Source organism: Diadema setosum, chromosome 18 (assembly GCF_964275005.1).
Source record: "Diadema setosum chromosome 18, eeDiaSeto1, whole genome shotgun sequence".
NCBI classification, from domain to species: domain Eukaryota; kingdom Metazoa; phylum Echinodermata; class Echinoidea; order Diadematoida; family Diadematidae; genus Diadema; species Diadema setosum.
The window spans coordinates 18,169,922-18,193,082 of NC_092702.1; the positions used below are offsets into that span (position 1 = coordinate 18,169,922).

Below are 23,161 nucleotides of genomic sequence, written 5' to 3' on the forward strand. Positions count from 1 at the left end.
CTTGCGGCTCTAAATTCTATTTTTAAGTTACAAAAGAAAGTTATACGTATTTGTACAGGATCGCATTTTCTGGCTCATACTGATTCTTTATTTCATGAACTTAAAACATTGAAGGTTTTTGATTTGAATATTATTCAAGTAGCAGTAATTATGTTTAAATATATACATGATCAACTTCCATCATCGTTTAATAACATGTTTAGGTTTAATACTTCTGTCCATATCGTACCCTACTCGTATATGTAGAAATTTCCATCTTTTGAATCCCAAATTATTAGTGACACATAATTCTATAAGACATTCGGGTCCGGACATTTGGAATAATCTACCGGACAATATAAAGTCCTGCTCAAGTGTTTATTCTTTGAAAGCTTCACTAAAACGATATTTGATACAATCATATTCTTCAAACCAATCAAGATAACAAATATTTATGGTAAATGATTGTCATTTTTTTTTTTTTGTCAATCTCTATTTTCTTCCTTCAAATGCATCTTGCACTCACACCTGCAACTGCACTGCACCCACCTGATCACTTTCCTCCAAGAGAGTTGTGTCGTTGGATAGTCATTTTATGAGGCCTCCATCCATTTCAAGCTCAATCGCTTACAATGGTGGTCTCCTGCATTCAATGATCTCTGTTGTTTACTGAAAAATACTGTATATTTTATTTTATGTTTCTGTGTATCTACATTGCTCAATGCAATCACCTATGTGTATCTATTTGTGTACTGTTATCGATTTATTCGACTGTACTTGCTATTCTTTGTCTTTGTACTTTTTGAAATTTGTATTCAAATTGTATTTGATTGAATGCAGAAATAAAAACAAACAAACAAACAAAACAAAAAATCAGAATGGGAACAACAAAGACTATGAGTAAAATCGTTTAATTTTGAGAGTGTTAGAATAACTGAAGCTCATGAGAAGAAATATTAACTGGTATAAGCCACTTCGTAATTAGCTCACGTGCACATTGATAAAAAAAAAAATGACCTTTCTTTTTTCTCAGTTGCAATGGTTGGGAACTTCACCCGTTTTTAAAGCGAAATTTATTTGATTGATTTGATTTGATTTGATTTGATTTGATTTATTGGTTCCTGCATTATTGCTCATGCAGATACATAAACATGTATTATATACATTGTACATTGGTGCCATACATAATTTAATATAAACATAGACATTAATTGTTAACAAAGTAAGTTTCTTCATTGCCTTTGGAATATACAGCAATACAGTTTCTTCATTGCCTTTACAATGTACAACAAAACATATCAGCGATGCATTGAATAATACAGAAGGGCTACAGCTTAAGCATTGCTTGATTTGCATGTAGCCCTCGTACATAATGCATAACATATAGGAGAATAGCATGGAGGGATGACTTGCATAGATATAGGATAGAAGAAAGGAGAAAGGAAGGGAGAGGTCTGTCGGCTTTCGCTAAAGGTTTACCAAAGTTAGATCACCTGGATCACTGAATAGTATGGCGGAGTATTTTCTCGTGAACAGTTACAGGTTATATGGTCGGTTACATAACATTACGCAATAAATTCAGAACAGCTTTTATTATTTCCACGAGGGAATTTCATATACAATGCAATTACAATGACATTATACAGATCTCTGATATCCAGAGAGCAGCATTGTCTTTGCAGCTTTCTTAAAAGAGTACATATAGACTTTAAAGTCCGAATTTCAGAAGGAAGAGAGTTCCAAATATCGGGTCCAGTGTGTCTGATAGATTTCAGAGCCATCACCGTTTTAGGATTTTGTAAATGAAATTTATTAGATTGCCTAGTGGGATAAAAATGTATGTCCTTGTTTAACTGAAACAAAGAGAGAAAAAAAAAAGAAGATGGCAACTGACCATTATACAAACGAAACATAAAGAGTGAATTTTGCAAAAAATGTAATATCATTTACCTTTAGTGTTTTTAAGTCTACGAACAAAGGATCTGAATGGTCCCGATAACCTGAATTGGTGCATATACGTATCAGCTTTCTTTTGTAGAAGCAATATACTGTCAATGTGACTTTTTGCAGTTGCCCAAACAATGTTACAATATGAGATGTTCGATAATATCAATGAATTATAAAGCATAAATGAAATATTCTTTGGGACGTAATACTTAAGCTTATAAAGTATACCAATGTTACGAGACACTATATCTGAGATATTGCACATGAGCATTCCACTAATTATATTCCAAGAAATTTGACACTTTCTTTTTGTGTCAATAATATACCATCCACCGTAATACCTTATGCATAAGCTTGGAAGTCATGTCCAAACAGAGAATGAACTTTAGCGTCGGATATAGAGCAGGTGAACAGAATAGTCCCTCAGTTAACGTTTTGTTTGGAAAAGCATCCATTTATTGTCTTGCATTGAATACATTCATATGAACAAACTTTTCTATTCATATTGCCAAAAATATTATAGACTTTAATCAACACTTTGTTTCTGTCAGGTGGATGTGCTGGAAATCACGCCATTTATAGGGATTACTACAAGAAAAATGATTACATGACAGATGTTAATTAGTACATATAAAAACAAACTCACCTGCAATATACAAATTACCTTTTTCTTCTATTGTGCAAACTTGAACTATATATGTACTGGCTCAAATTGACCTCCGCGAATACATTATGGAAAGTACTGGAGACAACACAATTACAACGAAAAAACAAACAAACAAACAAAACGCTATATAATGCATGGATATTGCACAGAAACAGCGAGGCGAGTATCGACACGTAGAATTGATGATCTCAATGTGAGCTGCAGTTTTATGATTATTATTTGGCAAGAAGTTCAGAAGAAAGTTGGTTTCTTAAAGTCAGTGTTTACCTTCTGCAGATAAAACAAAAACTCAGCTTTAGTGCTTCAAAATAGTTCTAAAGTGTGATTTAGGGATGGAAACAACCATGGTATAAATGTTAATCTGTATAATCAATATTAAGTATTGTTAAATAATGATACATTGTGAACAATAGTCATAACAGAATTGTTTCTAGAATAAACCGTCTACTCGTATAAACAGTTATGTTTTATTGAGAAAAATAATGATATCTCCTTAAAAGTCTATTGCGAAATCCTTATATGGTAGGATGTTTTGGAATACAACTGACCCACACAGATGCATCATTAGGTGATAAGTCGAACATTTTTCAAATCACTGCTCCCGATGGTAAACAATGATACATTAATAAACAAGTTTACCAATGAGATACAATATCATTCAAATCTCTATTACAGAAAATCCAGAAATTACGGAAGCTTTCTTTTTTTCTCACCACATTTAAGGCATGTGATCTAAAATTAGATAATTTAACTCTGCAGCAATATATTAAATAAAATTTACAGATTTGTTTAGACATTATAGCAAAGAGTTCTCTATTCACTCTCTTTTCCAATATGATCAATACATAATTATCTCAATTGCAAACTTGAAGCCAAACTCTGAATGAAAATTTATCGTTACGATGTTACTTCAGCTACGTCAAGCAATCATTTGGAAACTTTTCCTGATGTCAAAAAGAAGCATTTTCATGATTTTTTGCATTTTATATAGCTTGGTACTGGTGGTAAACTGGTCTGCTGGATAAGCTGCAGTATATGGACAATTACAGTTTTATGATGGGTATAAAATTCAGCTTGCATCAAACGAAAATAATAAAGAGAATTCAACATGCCACATAATCATATTTATAGCATAATGGAAGAGAAATTGATTTATCTCTTCAAAAGGATGGGGAATTACCATTCCTTAACATTAAATATTAACAATTAGCTAAAGGAATGTGTACTGCTCATTAAAAATGAACAATTTGTGTTATTTTCTTTTTCTCTGATTTCCTGCATGTGTTGTTGCCTTTAAAAGAATGATATCTCTTGAACAGATTGTCTAAATTCCTTAAATTTAGGAATGTGTAGGTAGGCCTACTTCTTGCATTTCTGCATTCACTGAATCCGCAGTGTATATATTTGAGATAAATTACCCTCGAAATCACCCTCACAATGACGTCGGATTGATGGGCAACGCGCCCTCAACGTCAGGAGATAACTATTCACTTTAGGTTGGTATCACGCACTGATCTCCCCTCTAAGTTAGAGGGGAGATCAGTGGTATCACACCATCCTGTCGATGATTTCGAATGCCCGTTAAATCCATCTAATGTAAAACAGTTTTTCTAAAATCTAAAGGGAAAATAAGTTACCGCATGAAATACTTATATAGTAGTTTGTTGTTCAAGAAAATTATGTGGGTAACGTTTCATTTCAGTTTTGCATAATTTTTCCAAGGCAGGATGGCGTCACACCAGGGAGGTGAGACAAACCTCCCTGGTCACACCAACCTAAAGTGGAGTACAGTACTGTTGATTCTGAGTATACCGACGGAACCGGAACAGAAACAGAAGTTTTCTGCTCAAGAGCCAGGCTACATGCACGCAACACGGGTTCTTTTCGTGACAGAAATTTGCCCCATCTAGGGCCACAATGACGAAGCGAAATGTAAATATTTTATCTGGATCTCCAATATCCTGACAAAAATATTGTGGAATTATTAAAATGAATATAAAATCTTTGCACGATCCACTGGGCTTTCAACTCTGAGGGTGGAACAGAATGTCCGACTTAGCCAAGAATGTTGATAGTAAAAGACATTTGTGTTCTATGGTGGCTGGAAATTCTGGTCCATGGCCGGCGGAACGGGGGGGGGGGGGGTGGGGGCTCGGGCCCCCACTTTTTGTGCCCCATAAGAAGGAATACATAAGGTGTCATCACTTTGGGTCCCTCCACTTTTTTTTAAACCCAGAAGTACGTAAGTGGCACAAAAAAGAAATAGATAAAGATCTTGAAGTGTGAGCGCCGTCGGTAAGGTTATGTTTTTCCTCTGAAGACCCTTTTTTTTTTTTTTTTTTTTTTTTCTTGTCAGCTGAAGAAACCCGGAAGTGCAAGGGGATGGATGAGCTGAGGACCTTTTTTTTTTTTTTTTTTTTTTTTTTGCTTGTTAGCTCATGAAACCCGGAAGTGGGCCCCCACTTTTGAAAACGCTCCGCCGGCCAACAACAGCATACCCTGAGGACCAAGATTTGATGACTGTCATCATGTCATCCCTGATTACTTTCAATAATCTACTCTGTAGTCTGGACTTAGTCATATTTTAATAACCTGTAGGCCCTGCCTCATTCTCCACTCCTATCGTTTCTCTTTTTCGCTTTAAATTACAAGCACCCTACTTTCGCGTCTTTTACCCCACCCGCACAAACTTTTGACCAATCATTGTTCGTTATCGGCAGGTGTCGAATTAAAATTAGATGCGTTTCCCAGAATGCACAGCGACTTCCACAAGATGTCTGCCTCCATGGGACCTAAAGGCCGCTGTTCGCATCGGGTTGTCCGAGGTAAGTAGCGATAGACAGTGCAGTCTAGAGACATATTTCTGCATTTTTTACAAATGGTATGGGATAACAAGAGTCATGAGAAGCCAATAGGGCAAGATAGCCGCTGGCTATTGTTGAAAAGCACAACTTTCCACCTCAATTCTTAGGTCCGAGGATGGGAATGTGGTTCTCACTGGTCAGCTCAAGAGCTCACTAGCGCTAGCCGTGTGGGCAGTAGGGGCAGCTGCGTCGCGTCTTCCCTCCCATCTGCATCTGCCGGGCCGCTTCCCCGCTCACACTAATCCCGTCACCAGTCACGTCGGCCCACTGTCCGCGTCTGCTCCTCTTATTCAGAGTAGAATCTATTGTATTTTAATAGGGACACCTGCTTGCTACTAACGCTACTAACGGGATATGAACACTTTTTTTTTTTTTCCCCTGCAGAAACTTGCATTTGCACCAATGGCATGCCAATACTGCAATAGGGAGTTTGAGTCCAAATTAGATCTATTTATGCCACTTGCTCTTACTGGTAGATAGTGGTGTTCTTACTTCTATAGGATCTACTGTCTACATGATATATTCGCGGCATTAATTTTTCGCAAATTGGAGCCGACGGCCTTTTTTGCAGCATGAAATTTTCGCGAACTGCCACTGGTATTCAATGCATATACTACTATAGTGTAGACAAAAACTTTCGCATGCATTTTAATTTCGCGAATCTTTGCGCTCGCGAAATTTGCGAAATTAAAATGCATGCGAACATTCCTCGATTTACAGTAATGTTTGTTGTGATGCAGAGCAGTCCCATTAAATTGACAGTTTAGGAAAGAGCCATTGAGAAATTGAAAAGACAAGGAAACTGAGCAGTGATAGACACGTGAAGTAGGGAGAGTCAGAATTGCTCGATGTGAATTACACAAGTTACGTCATTTTGAATTTGCATGTCTTCACAAAACAATAAAGATATCAAAAGGGCAACCACAAACCGGCAAGCTTAGTCACTTCAAAACTTTTCATTGTATTGTTCATACCTATATCTTTTAGGAATCATTCATAGTGTTCCTCAATAAATACAGTACAATCCCACTTCCAATGATTTCAAGTCATTATTGCTGTTTATTTTATACAGCAAAACAATAATTTGATGTGAAAGAGATTTAAAGGAGTCTTGCTTTATAATTTAATTTCAAGTAATGATATTGCATGAATATTTGAGTGCACATAAATGGGAGACATGCAGGATGATGACAACAGCAGCATCACCTCATTCTGCCAGCTTATCAAATATCTTTGGTTGTGAGTAATATCACCATTTTGTGAAAAGTGTGAAACTTTTCTTTTTATGTCCAGTTGCAATGTAACTTCTACTGTTGCACCAACTCGGACATGGCATGGGCTTGCAATGCGTGCCTAGGCTGGAAAAAAAAATTGAATTCAGTAAAGAGTTTCTTTTCAGCGATTACTTCCTTATTGGTTGAGAGTAGATTTGGCTGTAGCATTGCTCTTTTAAGCTTTAGAATCTACATGTAGTGGTAACGGTAAGTGGTAGTGGTAACAATTGAGATCAATCTGATTGTGGTAAACGACTTGTATTTAAGTTGTCTTCTCTCTCTCTCTCTCTCTCTCTCTCTCCGCTCTCTCTCCCTCCTTTGCCATACAGGTTTTTGAATCATGGGACTTGGTTGTCTGCCTTCTTGAGAACACCTGCAGCAATGAATGCTGGTGTCCTCCATACAAGCGGAGTGTCAGTAATCTGAAGTAATCACTTTTGCTTCAAACTGGGAATGGCAGTCAATTTCTGCAATCCAGCATATGGCATCACTGTTGCTGCCTCCTCGGTGAGTGCAGACGGTTACGAGCCGCAGAACTTACTGAAGCCAGGGACGTTTGGTCTTTGGAAAGGTTTCCTCGCCGAGCACTTCATCAAGCCACCACTGAACATAACCTTCGCCCTTCCATTCGACATCGACATCCACAGCATTGCCGTCAACCCCAGTGTGGGATCTCACCGGTCCAGTGGTATCGAAATATTCTCTGCACGTGTTTCGCAAGGGAGCGATATTTGTGAGAAGTCTGACAGTAAAACTGCCAACAGTGTAAACTCTTGGAATACTCGCAACAAAACAGGCAGCTCTGTCGACAGTGCCATATTTACAAATATAGGCAAGGTTTATTGCCAAGACTCTTCACCACACGTAATGCAATTTGTCAACAGGAGATACAGGTCATTGTATCAAGACTCTCTCCCCGTCCCTCCATGTGGAAATGATGCAGACAATGTGCTGAGGAGGGATCTAAAGTGTGGTCAGGCCTGGCATGTAAATCGAATAAACCATCTTGTGATTCGCATAACTAGAGTGCAGGGAGGATCGGTTCCTGCCCTGAAAAAGGTTGAAATATGGGGTCAACCCTCGCCGTCCTGCGGCAAGATTGTTATTGACAAGATTTTAAGCACTGCAAAGCAGCTCCGTGGACTCGCTGCTCCCAGACAGCCAAACTTTCAACCTCCAAGGGAGACCAGCTCCTCAGAAATATCTGCTATTGGAAAGCCTCAGAGTGGGCAGTCAATAGAACGACAAGCATCAAATGCCGTGAATGGTAGCTCATCTAAGTGTCCGGAGGAATTCCTTGACCCCATAACCTGCGAAATGATGGTCATTCCCATACTGCTTCCGTCTGGACACACCGTCGATAAGGAGACACTGGATAAGCATAATCGCATCGAAGCGACCTGGGGCAGGCCCCAGAACGATCCGTTTACCGGAGTGCCATTCTCATATGTCAGCAAACCTGTCCCCAACGTCAACCTGAAGGCACGGATCGACAAATTTCTGCTGTCTGGTGGTGATGCAGCCAAAGGAGTGCCCAGGACAGCAGGGAAAACTTCCAAGCCAGACCCAGAACTACATTCGAGAGAACAAATTCAATCTTCGGTGCTCCTCCATCGTAACTTGCCATCAACATCACAAAATCCTCGGACAACAGCACAGAATTCTAGGAGTATAGACAAGCGTACAAATGCCTATAGTATCAAAGAAGAGGAAGCATGTGTTACTAGTGAGATGAGGAAAAAGCGGAAACTTGTGGTAGAAACATTTCAGAGTGGCACGCAATATCCGTTGCTGCCTGACAAGAAATCAAAAATTTATGGAACCGACAACATTCCCCCGCTGGCTGTGAGCTCAAGCAGTCATTCAACCATGCCATGTGATAGTAAGTAATGCAGACTCTATTCTCTCCCATTCTTGAATTGCTTCATTCAGATGCTGAACCAGTCAGAATTTCTCCTTGTTTTTAGTGGGTTTTTTTTTTTTCTAAATTTGATTATAATCCTGTGATGAAATTGCATACTATGTAGATGTAAGTTCAGTTACAGTGTATTTGAGAAAGACAAGTAAAAGTCTTTGAATCCCATATTCACTGAAAATAAAAATGATTTGGACTTGTAAACCAGATCACCTAAAATATTTGTTTGTTTCAATGCTGTTTAAACATTACATCATAATTCAGAAAGAAAATGCTAAACAAACAAAAGATTGGGTTGGGAAAAAGTAAAAGCACTTCATCCAATGTAATTTCCCTTCATCTGTGTGAGGCAAGCAGAAAAGCATCCACTTTGCTCAACATACATACTGTACTAATGTATATCCCAAACTTGTACAGGAGCAGAGAGTCATGAGACGCTCGTGTCAAACAGTCTAAATGATGCTCTTGCCTCGACTCTGGCATCTCTTCCATCATACAGCAAACCAAGCAGTGCTACAACAGGCAAGTTACTTTAGTATTAGCATTTTTGTATCTATTAGTACTGTATCGGTAAAAAATATATGTGACCCACTACAACAAAAGGATCCTAAAGTCGCTGATGGCTGAGCCGAGAAAATCGAGTATGAAATCAGATCATCAAAATCGGTCAAACTATTGGTTTTCTGTTTTTTGCTTGATTTTGTAGTCTAATGTATTGTCTATTATCAGCTGAAATTTCGAAGCTAAATGGCCAAAGGAAAAGCAAAAAAATAGCATTTTTCTGGGCCATGATTTTCCGACTTTCCACGGAACAGAAACGTGTCTGAAGATTTGGATTAAGCGTCGCAGCTAGACTCCGCTCCTTGCAACTAGGGAGTGATCTTATTGGTCAGTGCGTGGCATCCTGGTTATTGATTGGCCGTGCGTAGACTGCTGGCGCTAAGCTTGAATGAACATCGTGGAGGTTGCTAAGAGCGTACTACATGTATTGTCAAGCAGTGAAAACTGTCTTGCCTCCCCTTGATCATGATAGCGTCGGAAGGCAAACTTTGAAGGCGGTTTTCTCGAAACGCTGATTTCCTAAACCACTTAATATGTATTAATAAAATCATCAATATCTCTGCAACAGAGCACTTTCATGAATCGTGTTATACATATGAAAATATAGTGGAAGAGCAAGGGAATAATATCATGTCATTTTCAGAAAATTGTCCTCCCCCGACTTTCGGATCCTTTTGTTGTAGCGGGTCACATATGCAGATCCAAGAAATGACATTTTGATAGGCATATTCATATTGATTTGTATGGATCATCTCTCTCACAGTCAAGGGATATGGCGAAACATGGTACAATGGACTCCCGTTATAACAAAGTCCTCGAGACTCGCAGTTTTCATTTGTTATATTGGAATTTTGTCATAACTGAACAAATAAACAGTAAAAAACATAGAGCTGATAATTTGCTACCTGGCTTGTTATTTCATTGTAACCAGAATTTCGTTTTAACCCTAACTAGGCCGGGGGGGGGGCCTCCGAGGCCCCCCCCCCCCCCATCGTTCTGCGCGATGAATCGCCAACGCGCAAAAGCTATCGCCACAACGTTTCATGAATTTTTTCTTTTGAGTCTCCCGCATCTTTGACACCAAATTTGCGATGCCCAGGCGTGCGGTTCCGAAGTTGCGCATAAATATGTACGTGCATGTCAGACCAAAAATTGCTCAAAAACATGAATTTATGTACAATTTCAATGCAAACTGTGCTTACAGGCAAATTTCATAAAAGCATGATTATTTGGGGGTTTTATTGATTAAAATCAATTAATAGCATATTTTCTTGTTCGGAACAATGTCACGGACAAGTTTCATCGAGAAAACAATGAAAAACATAAAGTCGAAAAAACGAGGAAATACATAAGAAATTAAAAAAACAATAAAATACTTAAGAAATTTTTTCTGATGCCGCAATTTTTTTCTCTTATATTTGCTCAGGACACTAAAAAGAATATTTACACAAAAAATGTGCCCATTTTGAGCTTTATTTAGTGATTTATACCAAATTGTCTGATTTCATGCATCATTATGCATAAATTAGCATAATTTATCATAAATGATAATTTCTAAATAATTTAACTTTATCGTACCGTAGATTACATCATAGGCAATGTGTGTGCCAATTTTCGTCGTGATCGCGCGGTCGACGGCCGAGATCTGGAGGGGGGGGGGCCTGGGAGGCCCCCCTCCCCCCCCCACAGCTCTATGATCTACCTAAATAGCCCGGCCTAGTAAGGGTTAACCGTGTTCGTTACAACGGCAATGCACTGTGAATGTTGGTAGGATACCTGTCTACGCAAGAACTTTGGAAAGGTGGCATTTTCATGTCAAAGAATAGCCTGTTTACTTTGTGAAATCCAAACATATAAATACAGTCAACCTTGCTTAAGTCAACCTCACATTATAAATCAAATAATCGCCTAGGTCAAAGGTCTTTTCAAGTCCTCTTCTCTTTATATTCTATTGATTTTAATCCCTCAAGTTGAATTTTCTGTAAGTTGAAGCTATTTCTTCAGTCCAAATAAAATTGAGTAAGGCAAGGTTGACTGTAAGTCCATAAATTCAAATAGAATTTTTTCATTGGTTACCCATTGAAATGCAGTGATTCCACAGGGATCAGGGCCCTGTTTTATGAAGAGTTAAAATTGATTATAAAGTTGATTTTGATCATGAGTATATGGCAGCCTGTGTGTTAAGGAAATTTAAAATCGATTATGTCTTTTGATAAAACAGGGCCCCGGGCCCCATTTCATAAAAAGTTGATGTGATAGCAAGTCTTGCTGTAATGGCAATTGTCATGGTACATGACAAGAATCCATCTTCCTGATTGGCTGTTGCTGTGGGAAGTTGCAATTCCAGCAAGAGTTGATGTCCTAACATCTTTTACGAAATGGGGCCCTCGTCCTACCTTTCAGTCCAAAAGGGGGCTACCCCACGGATGCTTTGTGATTATGAGTCACAACAAGAGTTGATAGAAGATAAAAGGGACTTTTCAGATGGGAAAGATGTCAATGGTCGAACCTTGATTCATATATGATGTAGTTTGCCAGGTGTGAATAGGGTATTGCTCAAACAAATTGATTTACAACCAGCCAATCATTGGGTGCTGCCTTTTTGTGTGATAAAGGAGTGTATGAGAGGATGGCCTGAATACATTTCAGTTGTGGTACTCCACAGTTCATCATCTCAGCTTATTCCTTCAACACTGGTTCTTGTTCTTTCCCCCTGCAGGTTCATCTCTCAAAGACCAGTTCACATCCTGTGTCAGATGCAAAACTCCAGTGCAAGACTGTGAGACTGTATTTTATAAAATGCCATGTGGACATTTAATTTGCAGAAACTGTGTGTCTAACATTCCCAGTGGAATACTTTGTCCAAGGTGCAAGAAGTCATTTCCCAGATCAGAATTGTCAAGAGTGCACAGCAGCTGATAATCAACCTCTATTTTTTGTTTCCATTTCCACAAGTGCCGAAATGCTAATGGTGGTTAAACTGTGATATGTAATGCTACTGATGAAAGAAAAATGATGGTACATGTATTGTAATTTAAATTGAAATAACGGATAGTTTTGTTCAAGAAGATGAACATGCATAGTTCGTATTTTTTTTTTTTTTTTTGCAATAAGATCATGTTGGAGCAAAATTGAGGGCAAAAAAAGATATTGTTGAAATCAGCATTATACACTTGTAAAGACTATTTTAAACTCTATGTGGTTCTAGAGTGTTTAATGGACATGTGTGAGCACATTTAAAATTCCATAAATTGTGAATCAGTTCTTTTCCATGGAGAAATCTCCTCTGAGTCCAATTAACCTTCATATCTCTGAAAATAGCCCTTGATAAAGGCAAGTTTGACCATTCAGAGATAGAGAAATAAAATTCAGTCATGGCTATTAAGTTAAAGTAGTCAAGATACAGTTATGCAGGGCTCGACATTCATGGTGGCCTGGAGCCACGAAAAAACTGATGTCAGGTCACCAAATTTCCAAAAATTTTATCTTTTGGTGGCCCGATCAGGCAACTAAAATTCAAAATGAAATTATTTCCTGTCATTTTGGGCCTGTACTTTTTTTTTTTCCCAGGCCACCAAAATTTCAAATTAAAATATTTTAGTGGCCCAAACTGGCCACCAGAGAAAAAAATGATAATGTCAAGTCCTGATTCATGTGTGAAAATTCCTCAAGTATAAAATTCAAGGCAATGCATTATTCAGTTCTGTATTATCACGTTTTCTGTGGGGCCTTTGGAATCAATCATTCTCACTTTAAATCTCAGTCTGATCACTGCTGGACTTTGACATGTATGAAAAAAAGAGCAATGTTGCTGAAGTTTGGTAAAGAATTCTGTCTGATTTTTTTTTTTAGCTATTTTTATGCCTCCGCCACGAAGTGCTGCCGGAAGCATTATGTTTTCGGGTTGTCCGTCCGTCCGTCCTTCTGTCCGTCCGTCCTTCCGTAATGAATTTTTTGGACAGCGTAACTAAAAAACCTTTTGAGGTATCCTAATGAAACTTGGCATGTTTGTGTATTAGGGGGTGAAGTTGTGCCTATCAACTTTTGGGTGCACATGCTCAAGGTCAAAGGTCAAAAGGTCAAGGTAAAATACGTAAAATTTCACTATTTCCACCATATCTATGCAATGCCTGAAGATATTTTTTTGAAACTTAGTGTGTACATGTATTACCCAATTAAGATTCTCTGGTGAAAGTTTGGGGGCATAAGGTCAAAGGTCAAAAGGTCAAGTAAAAATATTAAAACTTCACTTTTTTCTCCATACCTTGGAAATTGTTCAAGGTACAGTATTCATCGCATAATCGGGCATCTGATAATCGGTAACGCTTCCCAGAAACATTTCCAATGCATGATATTTTCACTGGATAATCGGGCGGGGACCTCTGATAAACGGGACAATTTTTCTTCAAGCGATCTTTGATTTTGTTGATATTTTACACAAAAAATCTACCAAAATACCACAACAATATTTCAAAGATTCCCTATCAGTTGTTGTTTACATCGAACTTACAAAGCAAGCTTCGGACAGGTGTGTTTTGACCTCCGTCCATCCAGTACACATACATTTCAGCTTGCTGCCCGCCTTCGCTTTTCTGTACATGTGTATATATGGCGAGCTAGATCGCTACATATTGACAACACATGTACAGTGCAGTGATCGCGGCAAGTAAACAATCAAGCCGTGATGATTGAATGATTGAAGGACTTTTCATTGACGTTCCCACATCAGTTCTGGGTAATCATTTCCCATGGTTGTGGATATGTATTTATACGGAACGCCCTACGTGTCCAAGAATTCTACGAATGTTTAAGAAAGTGCTAGCTTTTAATCCACATATTTTGTGTTCGAAGAGAGCTGGTGACAGAAGAAGAACCCGGTTGCGATTACTCTACATCATTGCGAGAATGCAGGGAGAGCTAGAGGGTCGCGCCGAGGGGTAGCGTGGTTGTGTATTCATGTACATGTACAGTACGTCAGTGTGCATGTGTGTGTGTGTGTGTGTATGTGTGCACTACATGTACATGTCGAAATCGGGCACCCCGCTTAAAGGGGCCGTGTTTGCTACTCCCAACCTGTCCCGATTATGCGATGAATACTGTATCTTTATGGAACATAGTATATATACATGTATACTGACTGGCAGTGATTGTCTAGAGAATTTAGGGTTCATGGGGTCAAAGGTCAAGGCAACACTTCAACATTTATTATTTCCCTCATATTTATGCAATGCCAGCAGGATTATTAGGAAGGTGAATATTCAACACATTTGTGACAAACTTGTCATTTTGATATTTTGCCAATTTTGTGAAAATGTAATCACACATTGTCCACATGTACTATAGACCTGTTAGGAGAAGCATGCAGTACGGTGGAGGCATACCAGTCGCCTTAGCGGCATTTCTAGTTTGTTTTAAATCAGGAAAAGGAGATTAAATGCAAGGGGACATGTCACATGTTGGCCACAAGATATATCCAGGTGTATGTGTTGTTTTCTTTCATAAAAGCCCCGATTTCAGTCCTTTCAGACCACCCAGTCCCTCCTCTTCCCTCTCACTGATATCAAATTAATGATCATTGTTCTAACTACCATTGTCCTTAATTTGCAAATCATGAAAACCAAGAGACCCAGTATATGACCCCCCCCCCCAAAAAAAAAAAAAAAAATACTTTGCACCGTTTGATGTAGTGCTAAGCCACTTAAATGACGTGATTTTGTTGAAATTACAGAGATACAGCTGTACTTAGAAATGACTTAGTTGTCAATACCCTCATAGCTATGAATGTGTGTGTGTAGATTATGAAGGGAGGTGTTTGATCTGCGACATGAAAACACAATTCTACTTTCTGAACTTAAAGGTGAGGAAAACATGGTTAATCCATTAATAAGTGTATTTGATACATGTATACACATACAGTCAACCTTGCTTTAATAACTCGACCTCGCATAAAATTGAATAATCGCCTAAGTCAAAGGTTTTTGTTTTTTCACGTCCTCTCCAATCTCTTTATATATATCTATTGATTTTAGTCCCTCATAAATAAAATTTTCTCTTAAGTCGAAGCTATTATCTTTAGTCCAAATAGATTTGACCTAGGCAAGGTTGAATGTACCAGCATACAAATGTGTATGTATGAGTGTGTGTGTTTGTACAGTACTCGTATGCAGCTTTGAAAGAACACACCAAAGATTAAAGGGATCGTATAGTTTTGGTCGAGACCTAATTTCAGGTTTCTAACATTTTTTGGTGAGATAATGAGAAACATTTTATAAAATGTGAAAGAGCATGTAATTCTGTGAGGAATTCAACATTCATATGATGAAAATTGGTTTTGAAATGGCCGAGATATCCTAAAAGAGGGATTCCAATAGAGTGTGGGACTCACACTTTATTACGATCACTTTGTTTTACTTTGTTTTTTGTTTTTTTAGTCATTCCAAACCCGATTTTCATCAAATAAACTTTGAATTCCTCTTAAAATGGTATGCTCTGTACTATATCATAAGTGTTTTCTTGGTATCTCGCAAAAAGTTAAAAGCCCAATTCTTATCTCCACCAATACTGTACCATCCCTTTAAAGTAATTTTCAAGTTTGCAACATGCCATGTTCTGAAATCGGACTGTTTATGTAAAACTAATTTTACATTGATTTGTACATTTACAGGTGTATCATATTGTCAGTAGCATTGCTTTCACACAACACACACAAACACCATTCTCTTTAACATTCAACAGAGCTCATAAGAAGAAACAATCATGCACATTTCAGTGTGTATCCCATTGGCTTGGGTTTTTTGAATTGTCTACACTTTGAAAGGTCTTGAAGATCTCTAATCCCTCCACACAACACTACTCACAAAATCAGAACCACTTCATGATGGTACATTCACATTTAATCCTTCAACTTGTGTTTTACATTAAGTCACTCTGGCCACTGAATAGGGTTGCTCTAGAAAAGAGGCTGCCACACTTGCCAATGATGATCAAAAAACAAAGAACAACAATTATAGTTCTATGTCTGCAGCTGTATTTTTCTTGCTGCCACTGCAGCTGTGCTACCCATTTTTGTGTCCTGCAAACTTTGTGATCTAAAAGCAAAATGCACTGATCAGTGAAAAATTGAGCATATTGGACGTATGTGAATAACATTGTGGCCATATGTAAACATTGATTCCCAAGTTACTTCACACAGAAATCTCTAATGAATCTCACAAGAACCATTTGTCACATGGCTGTGATGTGGCTTGTGGAGTATGAGCATTGTTAACATTTGATGTCAAGAATTTCGCACTTTCTTGAAGGGAATTCTTTTTACCTGATTTTGTGCACCATTGTATGTCATGAAAAGTATAATCAAATACAACCTCCTGAGACAGATGAAATTACTTTTTTTTAATCTCCCTCATACACATGGAAAACAATGACTAATTTTGATGGAGGGCAGAGGTGCAGCAAATATGGAATACTACTTTGGAAACAGAGTAGTTAAATGAACAAGAAAGTTATCTTGAGGAGCTCACAAAATAAAATTTTGGACGATTTACTGACGTTCACCTTTTTTTTTTTCTTCTTCTTCTTTTTCTTTTTTTTCTGTTTGCACTCAAATCCTAATTTATCAATTGCCCATGAATAAGAATGATGTATGTCGGGTTAATTCTTTTGGCTGATAATTAAGGCTTCAGCCCAGTTGAATGGCAATGACAATAAGGTGAAATGATTTTTATTTTTTTTGTATGTTTGTCAATTCTACACGACATAGTAACATCAATACGTTTTTAACAGATATAGTACTAAATTGATAAGGTTTTCCACTGTATACCAGTATTTAATGCATTTCTATTCAATTGTGACCTGGAAAACTGACAACAATATTGTAATATTACTCCAAAACTCACACTACTTCTATGATGAGATAATGATGGTTTGAAAAAAAACCAACAACACAAAAATTTTAAAATAAAGCTAATATCATCATGCGGCCCACAAACTTGTGCTTTCTACCATAGTAAGGATCAACTTAATTTGCACTCATTATTGCAAGTATACCCTGTCACTGAAATTTTCTTTAGGTCTAGGACTATGTCAGTCTCATGAGGCCAAAAAAAAAAAAAAAAAAAATGATAATGATAATAAACCACCAACATTTCATTGAGTATTAGCCCGTTATTGTTGCTTGTCAATTCTATTAGTGCAAAGTGGAAACTTTGTATAGAGCAGTACACAGATGCTAATTCTGTGATGTTTCACAACTTCACATCAAAGTGAGTTTGAATATAGTACAACTTAAATATCCCTTAAACTCTGTATAATTATTCACATTTTATATTTTGAGTAGACAATCAATGGCATGTAATTGCTCAAGGTGAATACATCTATCTGCATATTAAGAAGTCTCTGCAAATTTGCAACTGCTTGACAAATTGCCCTTCATCAATGTAAATACTTGTCATTTCTTAAGTGTGCACGGGCATGAATACTCAAGTACTCATATATGCCCATGATTTTTTATCATGGCTATTACTCAAACCACTGGATAATTGGTGTGTGTTTACACCAATGAAGGGATATTTCTCGACCAGTTGCAATTAAAACAGCTTGATACAAGAATCATAAAATTAACTTGGATAAGTACATGTGAACTCTACATGCAGGGTCTTCAGGTCACTGATGTATATGTTGGAATCTTGGACTTGATGATGCTGACACTCTCCTGCAAAAACAAAAAACAAAAACAAAAAACAATGCAAAACAGGCATACTTCAGACGGACTGAAACTTGAATATCTGTACAGGGAACTGGTGATGTGTTTCAAAGGTTGTTGACAGGAAATACCTAAATGGGATTCATTAATGTATACATTCATATTATATTACAGTACCTGCCTCTGTAAAACAGGGCCGATGTATCATGACTTTACAGGCAATGGAGTGTAAAAATTAATTGTTGGAACATAAATCTATGATCACTTCACTGCAGCTGGACCTTTTGTATTACATCATTTCCCTTGAGTTGACTGGAATATGCCCTCAGCATTTGCATGAAGATTATATTGAATTCAAGGAATGTTCTCATCTTTGCAAGACAGGGCAATTCACTGTGCCTGAGCTTAAAAAGATATTAAGTGCACATACTCTTGACAAACTTTGAAGGGCTTGCAAATGAAACTCACAACTATATGGGGAGCTCAATCTGTACTGGCAAATACATCATTTGACCAACTGATATATTGTGTGAGCTTGACTGATAAGAGGTATATTCTTTTTTTCTTTCTCTCTCTTAAAATATCATGTCATGAAACCTGCAACAGCAAATCACATTTGGAAGGGCTCATTCTCATACAACCTTACTCTAAACACTGACCTTTCCACATGCTTGCTCAATGTCTTGGAGTGACGATGTGATCATATCTTTGTATTTCTTGTCACTTTGATGTTTGGCCAGCTGTAAGGAAGTTGATTGGAATCAAATACAAATATAACTACTTCATAATCTACTCACTATATTTGAATTCCCTTCCAAAGACCGCAATAGCACATAGATGTCCAAAATAGGAGACTGCATGAGACTACTGTACAAATTTGTTAACATATCATGAAAACAGACTTACACTAAAATTACTTATATGTCTGCAACATTTTTCCAAGAAGAAATACTGCTAATTGTAGATAGCATACAATTTAGATTTGAATTAATGCCATGAAGACACTTTTGCTCTATACATGTGTTGCTCTAGCAATCTGTAAATATTGCTAGAGGAATGCATTTATAGAGCAAAATTTTGTACTGAAGTTTTCTCTTGGCATTTATGTTTAGTATTTAGACAGGAAATCATAGAAATCATTTGGGGGAAAATCTAGGCAAAATTCATATATCTTGTATTCATATGACGTATGAGTTGTGCACAATTACTGCAGTACAAAATGTTATTATAGTGTGAATTTGAACTTTCCTAGTGTACAAATGTCTGCCTATACTCCATGCCAGGTAGCCCTAACTGTAAGAATTTAGGAGCAGGAAACTCTTCAGACTTACATATGTGAGCACTGACTTGAGATGAGGGTTGAGGTGAGGTCCCACTGCTGCACTTAGTGTCACCAGAGCGCCCACAGCCCCAACGTAGACTGAGTCAATGTTTGAGCCCTGCAAGAGAAGGAGACATGAATCATAAAACTTTGAGATTGGTGGTAACATCTTTGAATTCTAGGTCAATGAGGCATGTGCTGGTGTAGTCCTTTTTCTTCTTCTTCTTCTTCTTCTTCATTTAGTTTAAAAAAAAAAATCAGAAGGAAAAGAATAAGAACTACATAATTAAATATAAAAGTAATAACATTCATTTATATTGAAGCAAATGACTTACACAATGCATTGTAGTTAGGTGGGATCTCTACCAAGTTTACAATATAAGCTCCTATGCTATTTTTCTATAATCTTTGGAAAGAAACTCAGGAAATGCAGAGTCTACACACAAACACAGCCTGGGTTGGTTGGTTGGTTGGTTGGTTAGTTGGTTGGTCAGTCGGTCGGTCGGTCGGCTGTTTTTTTGGGGGGGTTTTGTTTTGTTTTTTTTTTTTGTTTTGTTTTTAAACTCACCAGAGCAGCACGGAGGGGCGGGATGAGTCTTGAGAGGATTGGTACTGCCTTGATGTCAGCGTCAGATATCTGGAGCAGCTCTTTGAAGCCCTGCTGAGCCACAAACTGATACGGATGCTTAACCTCTTTCAATCCCTAGAGCACATGAAAGACAGATACAGCTGTAATAGATGTTTCAAATCCCTATACAGATACTCTCATAAGTACTTTGCTGATGCACTCATTTGCAAGTTGCAGGTAAAATGTAATAACATACACTGTACATGCAAAATCAGATTTTTTTCACTCAGACATAATGATTTGGATTATGGTAAACTAGAAGCAAAAAGTATGCAATTTATCACAGCAAAATGCTTGAGGAACTATTAAATAAGCTAAGAGCAAAATAATTGAAAAGAATTGAATTGCACTGACAGTTATCAGGAAGCTCTGAATGCTTAAATGCAAGCAATCATGAGACAATGAAAATAAGTCTTGTCTGAAGGATTACGCAGGGTACAACTGCTGCAGCCAACAGACTCGACCATGGACATCATTATTGACAATTTGTGTGGTCAAGTCCACTGAACCACAGCAGCTCCTTAACAGAATAACTCAAGTACTGTATCATGAAATAAATCTCACTAAAGAATAGAATATAGAGAAAGCTATCATATTCCATAAAATCTATTACAATATATTTTCTCTGAGTTTGTAGCAACTTGTCACTTTGGTCATTCATATACAAGGAGTTTCATTGATTACCTCAGCCAAAGTGATGAGAACTGGATCAAAAGAGATTTCCTCTGGGTTACACTCCCACTGAAGTTTGTGTTTCACAGACCCATGAATCAATCTGTTGGACATGACAGCAGCAACAAAATGCACAAAAGGTATAAGACTATAACATCTAAAATGTGACATAACCTATATATTACTTTATAAACCTATTGCAGGCACCTTCAATAGCTTATACTCTAACCATACAATACTGCGTATTAGCAATGATATATAGTGGGACCCCCTTATAAAGAGGTCTATAACAAATTCCTCTTTTGACAATGTAAGTTTGAAAGTCCCAAATTTATATATTTCTTTGTTTTTGTACCTTGATAGCTCTATAGTGAAAAACCTGCTACAATGTCATATAATCATGGTTGTCATGTTCTCGTTACAACAGGATTCACCTGCACTCTAGTTGGCTTATTAAAATTCTCAATGAAACATTCTCAATTTCATTTTCATTTTAAATTTCACTGGCAGTCAATAGATAGACTATTGTATTGATGTTCACACTGATGAAACTTTGCTTATCAAAATATCCTAACTGTCCATTCCAATTGCAGACCAAAGTTTAGCAATCTGATTTTATTGGAGTATTCTAGTATCTATGTGATTTATTGTGTAAAACAACATCCTCATCTCTAACTATACACAGCCCAGTCGCTGTACATGGTACGTCGCGACAGGGCTGTACGCGCGCGACTACCAACCACTAGGAGAGCGACGTAATCGTATTACGATAGCTTTGAATTTTGATACTTAACATCATTTTTGTCACCTCAAACTCAACGAGTATACTTTTCAATATTTACTCTACATCTGATGCTATCAGTATTCAAATGTACGCAATGAAACTTACCGAAATTGATCATCATATCCAGCATGTCCACACGGTACACAATCTTTCACGCCAGGCCCAACTATACACAGCCCAGTCGCTGTACATGGTACGTCGCGACGTACCGACGGTCAGGAATTGCGCCAGAAAGTGTCATTTATTTGTTCCATGGACTTATCGCAAGTGGTCTCCATGGACCCAGTGTGGCGAACTATTCTTCTGTAATAGAAACATGCATTTAACGTGAGTAAAGTATTCTGTTTAAAGGAGAAAAGTATACATTTTCCTAAGTTTTGTAGTTGTGTTGAGGTTCCTCACTATGAGGCTGCATGCCGCGCTCGTCAGACGCTGTTTTCGCATAGCGTAACAGCGTCTGGTCGGGCTACCTCATCTCATGATCTGAACAAACTCCTGTGCAAAGTTCCACTGCACACTAGTACTAGTAGAAGTCTATACCTGCATGGCACTCCTCCACTGACGTACACGGTTTCAAATGCTGACTTTGCTTTCTTCTGATTTGTGAACTAGACAATAAGTGGTAAGATAAAAGTAAAAAACACAAGTCATTAAAAAAAGTTAAGAAAACAAGATGTAAAAGTTTAAAACATCAACTTTTGTTTATAACTGTAAATGCCAAATGTTTGTATGCTACAAGCAGACCACATCTACGTATTCTATACACTTGCAGTATAAATTATCAAATCAAATACAAAAACAAAACATTGAATTGTTTTAAATGTACAACCCAAAACCAACCGTACCTGGTGGTATTTTGGAATTTCAGTAAAAATCAGTGCACAAAATGTTTTTGTTAGTCAGATTACTCAGAAAGATCCGTCTGTCCGGAGGAGTCTTTTTTATTTTCTTCTTCTTTTTTTTTTGACGTTATCGCTCTCCTCCGTATAGGAGGGGATTCTGTGAAGCCAGACGCAGTCTCCACAGAACATATCCTCATAGACCAAGTACAGACCAATGTTTCGGTCAAGGGCCAAGGCAGTGGTGAGCTTCTACAGTTTAATGAGTTTAAATTTAGGCCTATACTATTATAGTTTTAAAGAAGGATTAAAACGAAAACATCGCTTAAATATCCACATACTACACAGGTCACAGCCCAAACATAACGCAGTCACGGGCATTTACTGAATGGTACGGCACAAGTACCCAGTACTCTCTATTTATAGCCTTAATAAACTCACTGGATCGACAGTTTTGGGGTTTAGCCGGTCAGAGGGTTTAACACCTCTTGACGTCCCTGCTGCGCCTGAGCTGCCGGCTCGCTTTCCATCAGTGCCAGTGGGCTGCCTAGCACTTCTGCTGCTACTTCCAGACGCCGCTCCTTTTTTGCTCGTAGCAGCTGGACCCCGAGGAGGTCCAAAGGATGACATTTTCAGACGAAGAAACTGGTAGCTTCTTAGCTCAGCAAATCGTGACTAAATGACTAACAACTTTGATTATGAGATGATAAGAGAAAAGTATTTAGATCCTCAGAACGTAGCAAGTCTGCGGCGCTGGCTGGCTCTGGCTCCGCAATAATTGTTCGATTCATATTGAATATCGATGTTCAGATTTGTATATCGATTCTAAATTTCTTGTTAGTTGTACTATTGTAGTGATTTTGGTCACTTTTTGTGGACTTACGATGCATCATTCTGTTATTCTGTGTTCCCTCATTTATGCTTTGTTATTTATATACCTTACAAGGTGAGGTTAATTGTTATTCTCACTTTCCATTTCCTTGGTTCAAAACCCTTCAAAACCATGTAC

General features: G+C 37.7%; 2 protein-coding genes across 2 annotated transcripts; one reads left to right on the plus strand and one right to left on the minus strand.

Moving 5' to 3' along the window:
• The first annotated feature begins 7,066 nt into the window (after positions 1 to 7,066).
• Positions 7,067 to 14,677, plus strand: LOC140241550 (RING finger protein 37-like). Its single transcript, XM_072321286.1, has 3 exons — positions 7,067 to 8,613; positions 9,064 to 9,168; positions 11,927 to 14,677. The coding sequence occupies exons 1-3, from the start codon at positions 7,185 to 7,187 to the stop codon at positions 12,124 to 12,126; spliced, it is 1,734 nt and encodes a 577-aa protein (XP_072177387.1). The 5' UTR covers positions 7,067 to 7,184; the 3' UTR covers positions 12,127 to 14,677.
• Positions 14,678 to 15,982: 1,305 nt separating this feature from the next.
• On the minus strand, positions 15,983 to 22,871 carry LOC140241605 (PACRG-like protein). Its single transcript, XM_072321339.1, has 7 exons — positions 22,594 to 22,871; positions 21,854 to 21,921; positions 20,542 to 20,632; positions 19,798 to 19,932; positions 19,240 to 19,347; positions 18,568 to 18,648; positions 15,983 to 17,917 (listed from the first exon to the last, which is right to left on the minus strand). Exons 1-7 carry the CDS (start codon positions 22,780 to 22,782, stop codon positions 17,864 to 17,866), a joined length of 726 nt encoding a protein of 241 aa, XP_072177440.1. The 5' UTR covers positions 22,783 to 22,871; the 3' UTR covers positions 15,983 to 17,863.
• Between the last annotated feature and the right edge of the window lie 290 nt (positions 22,872 to 23,161).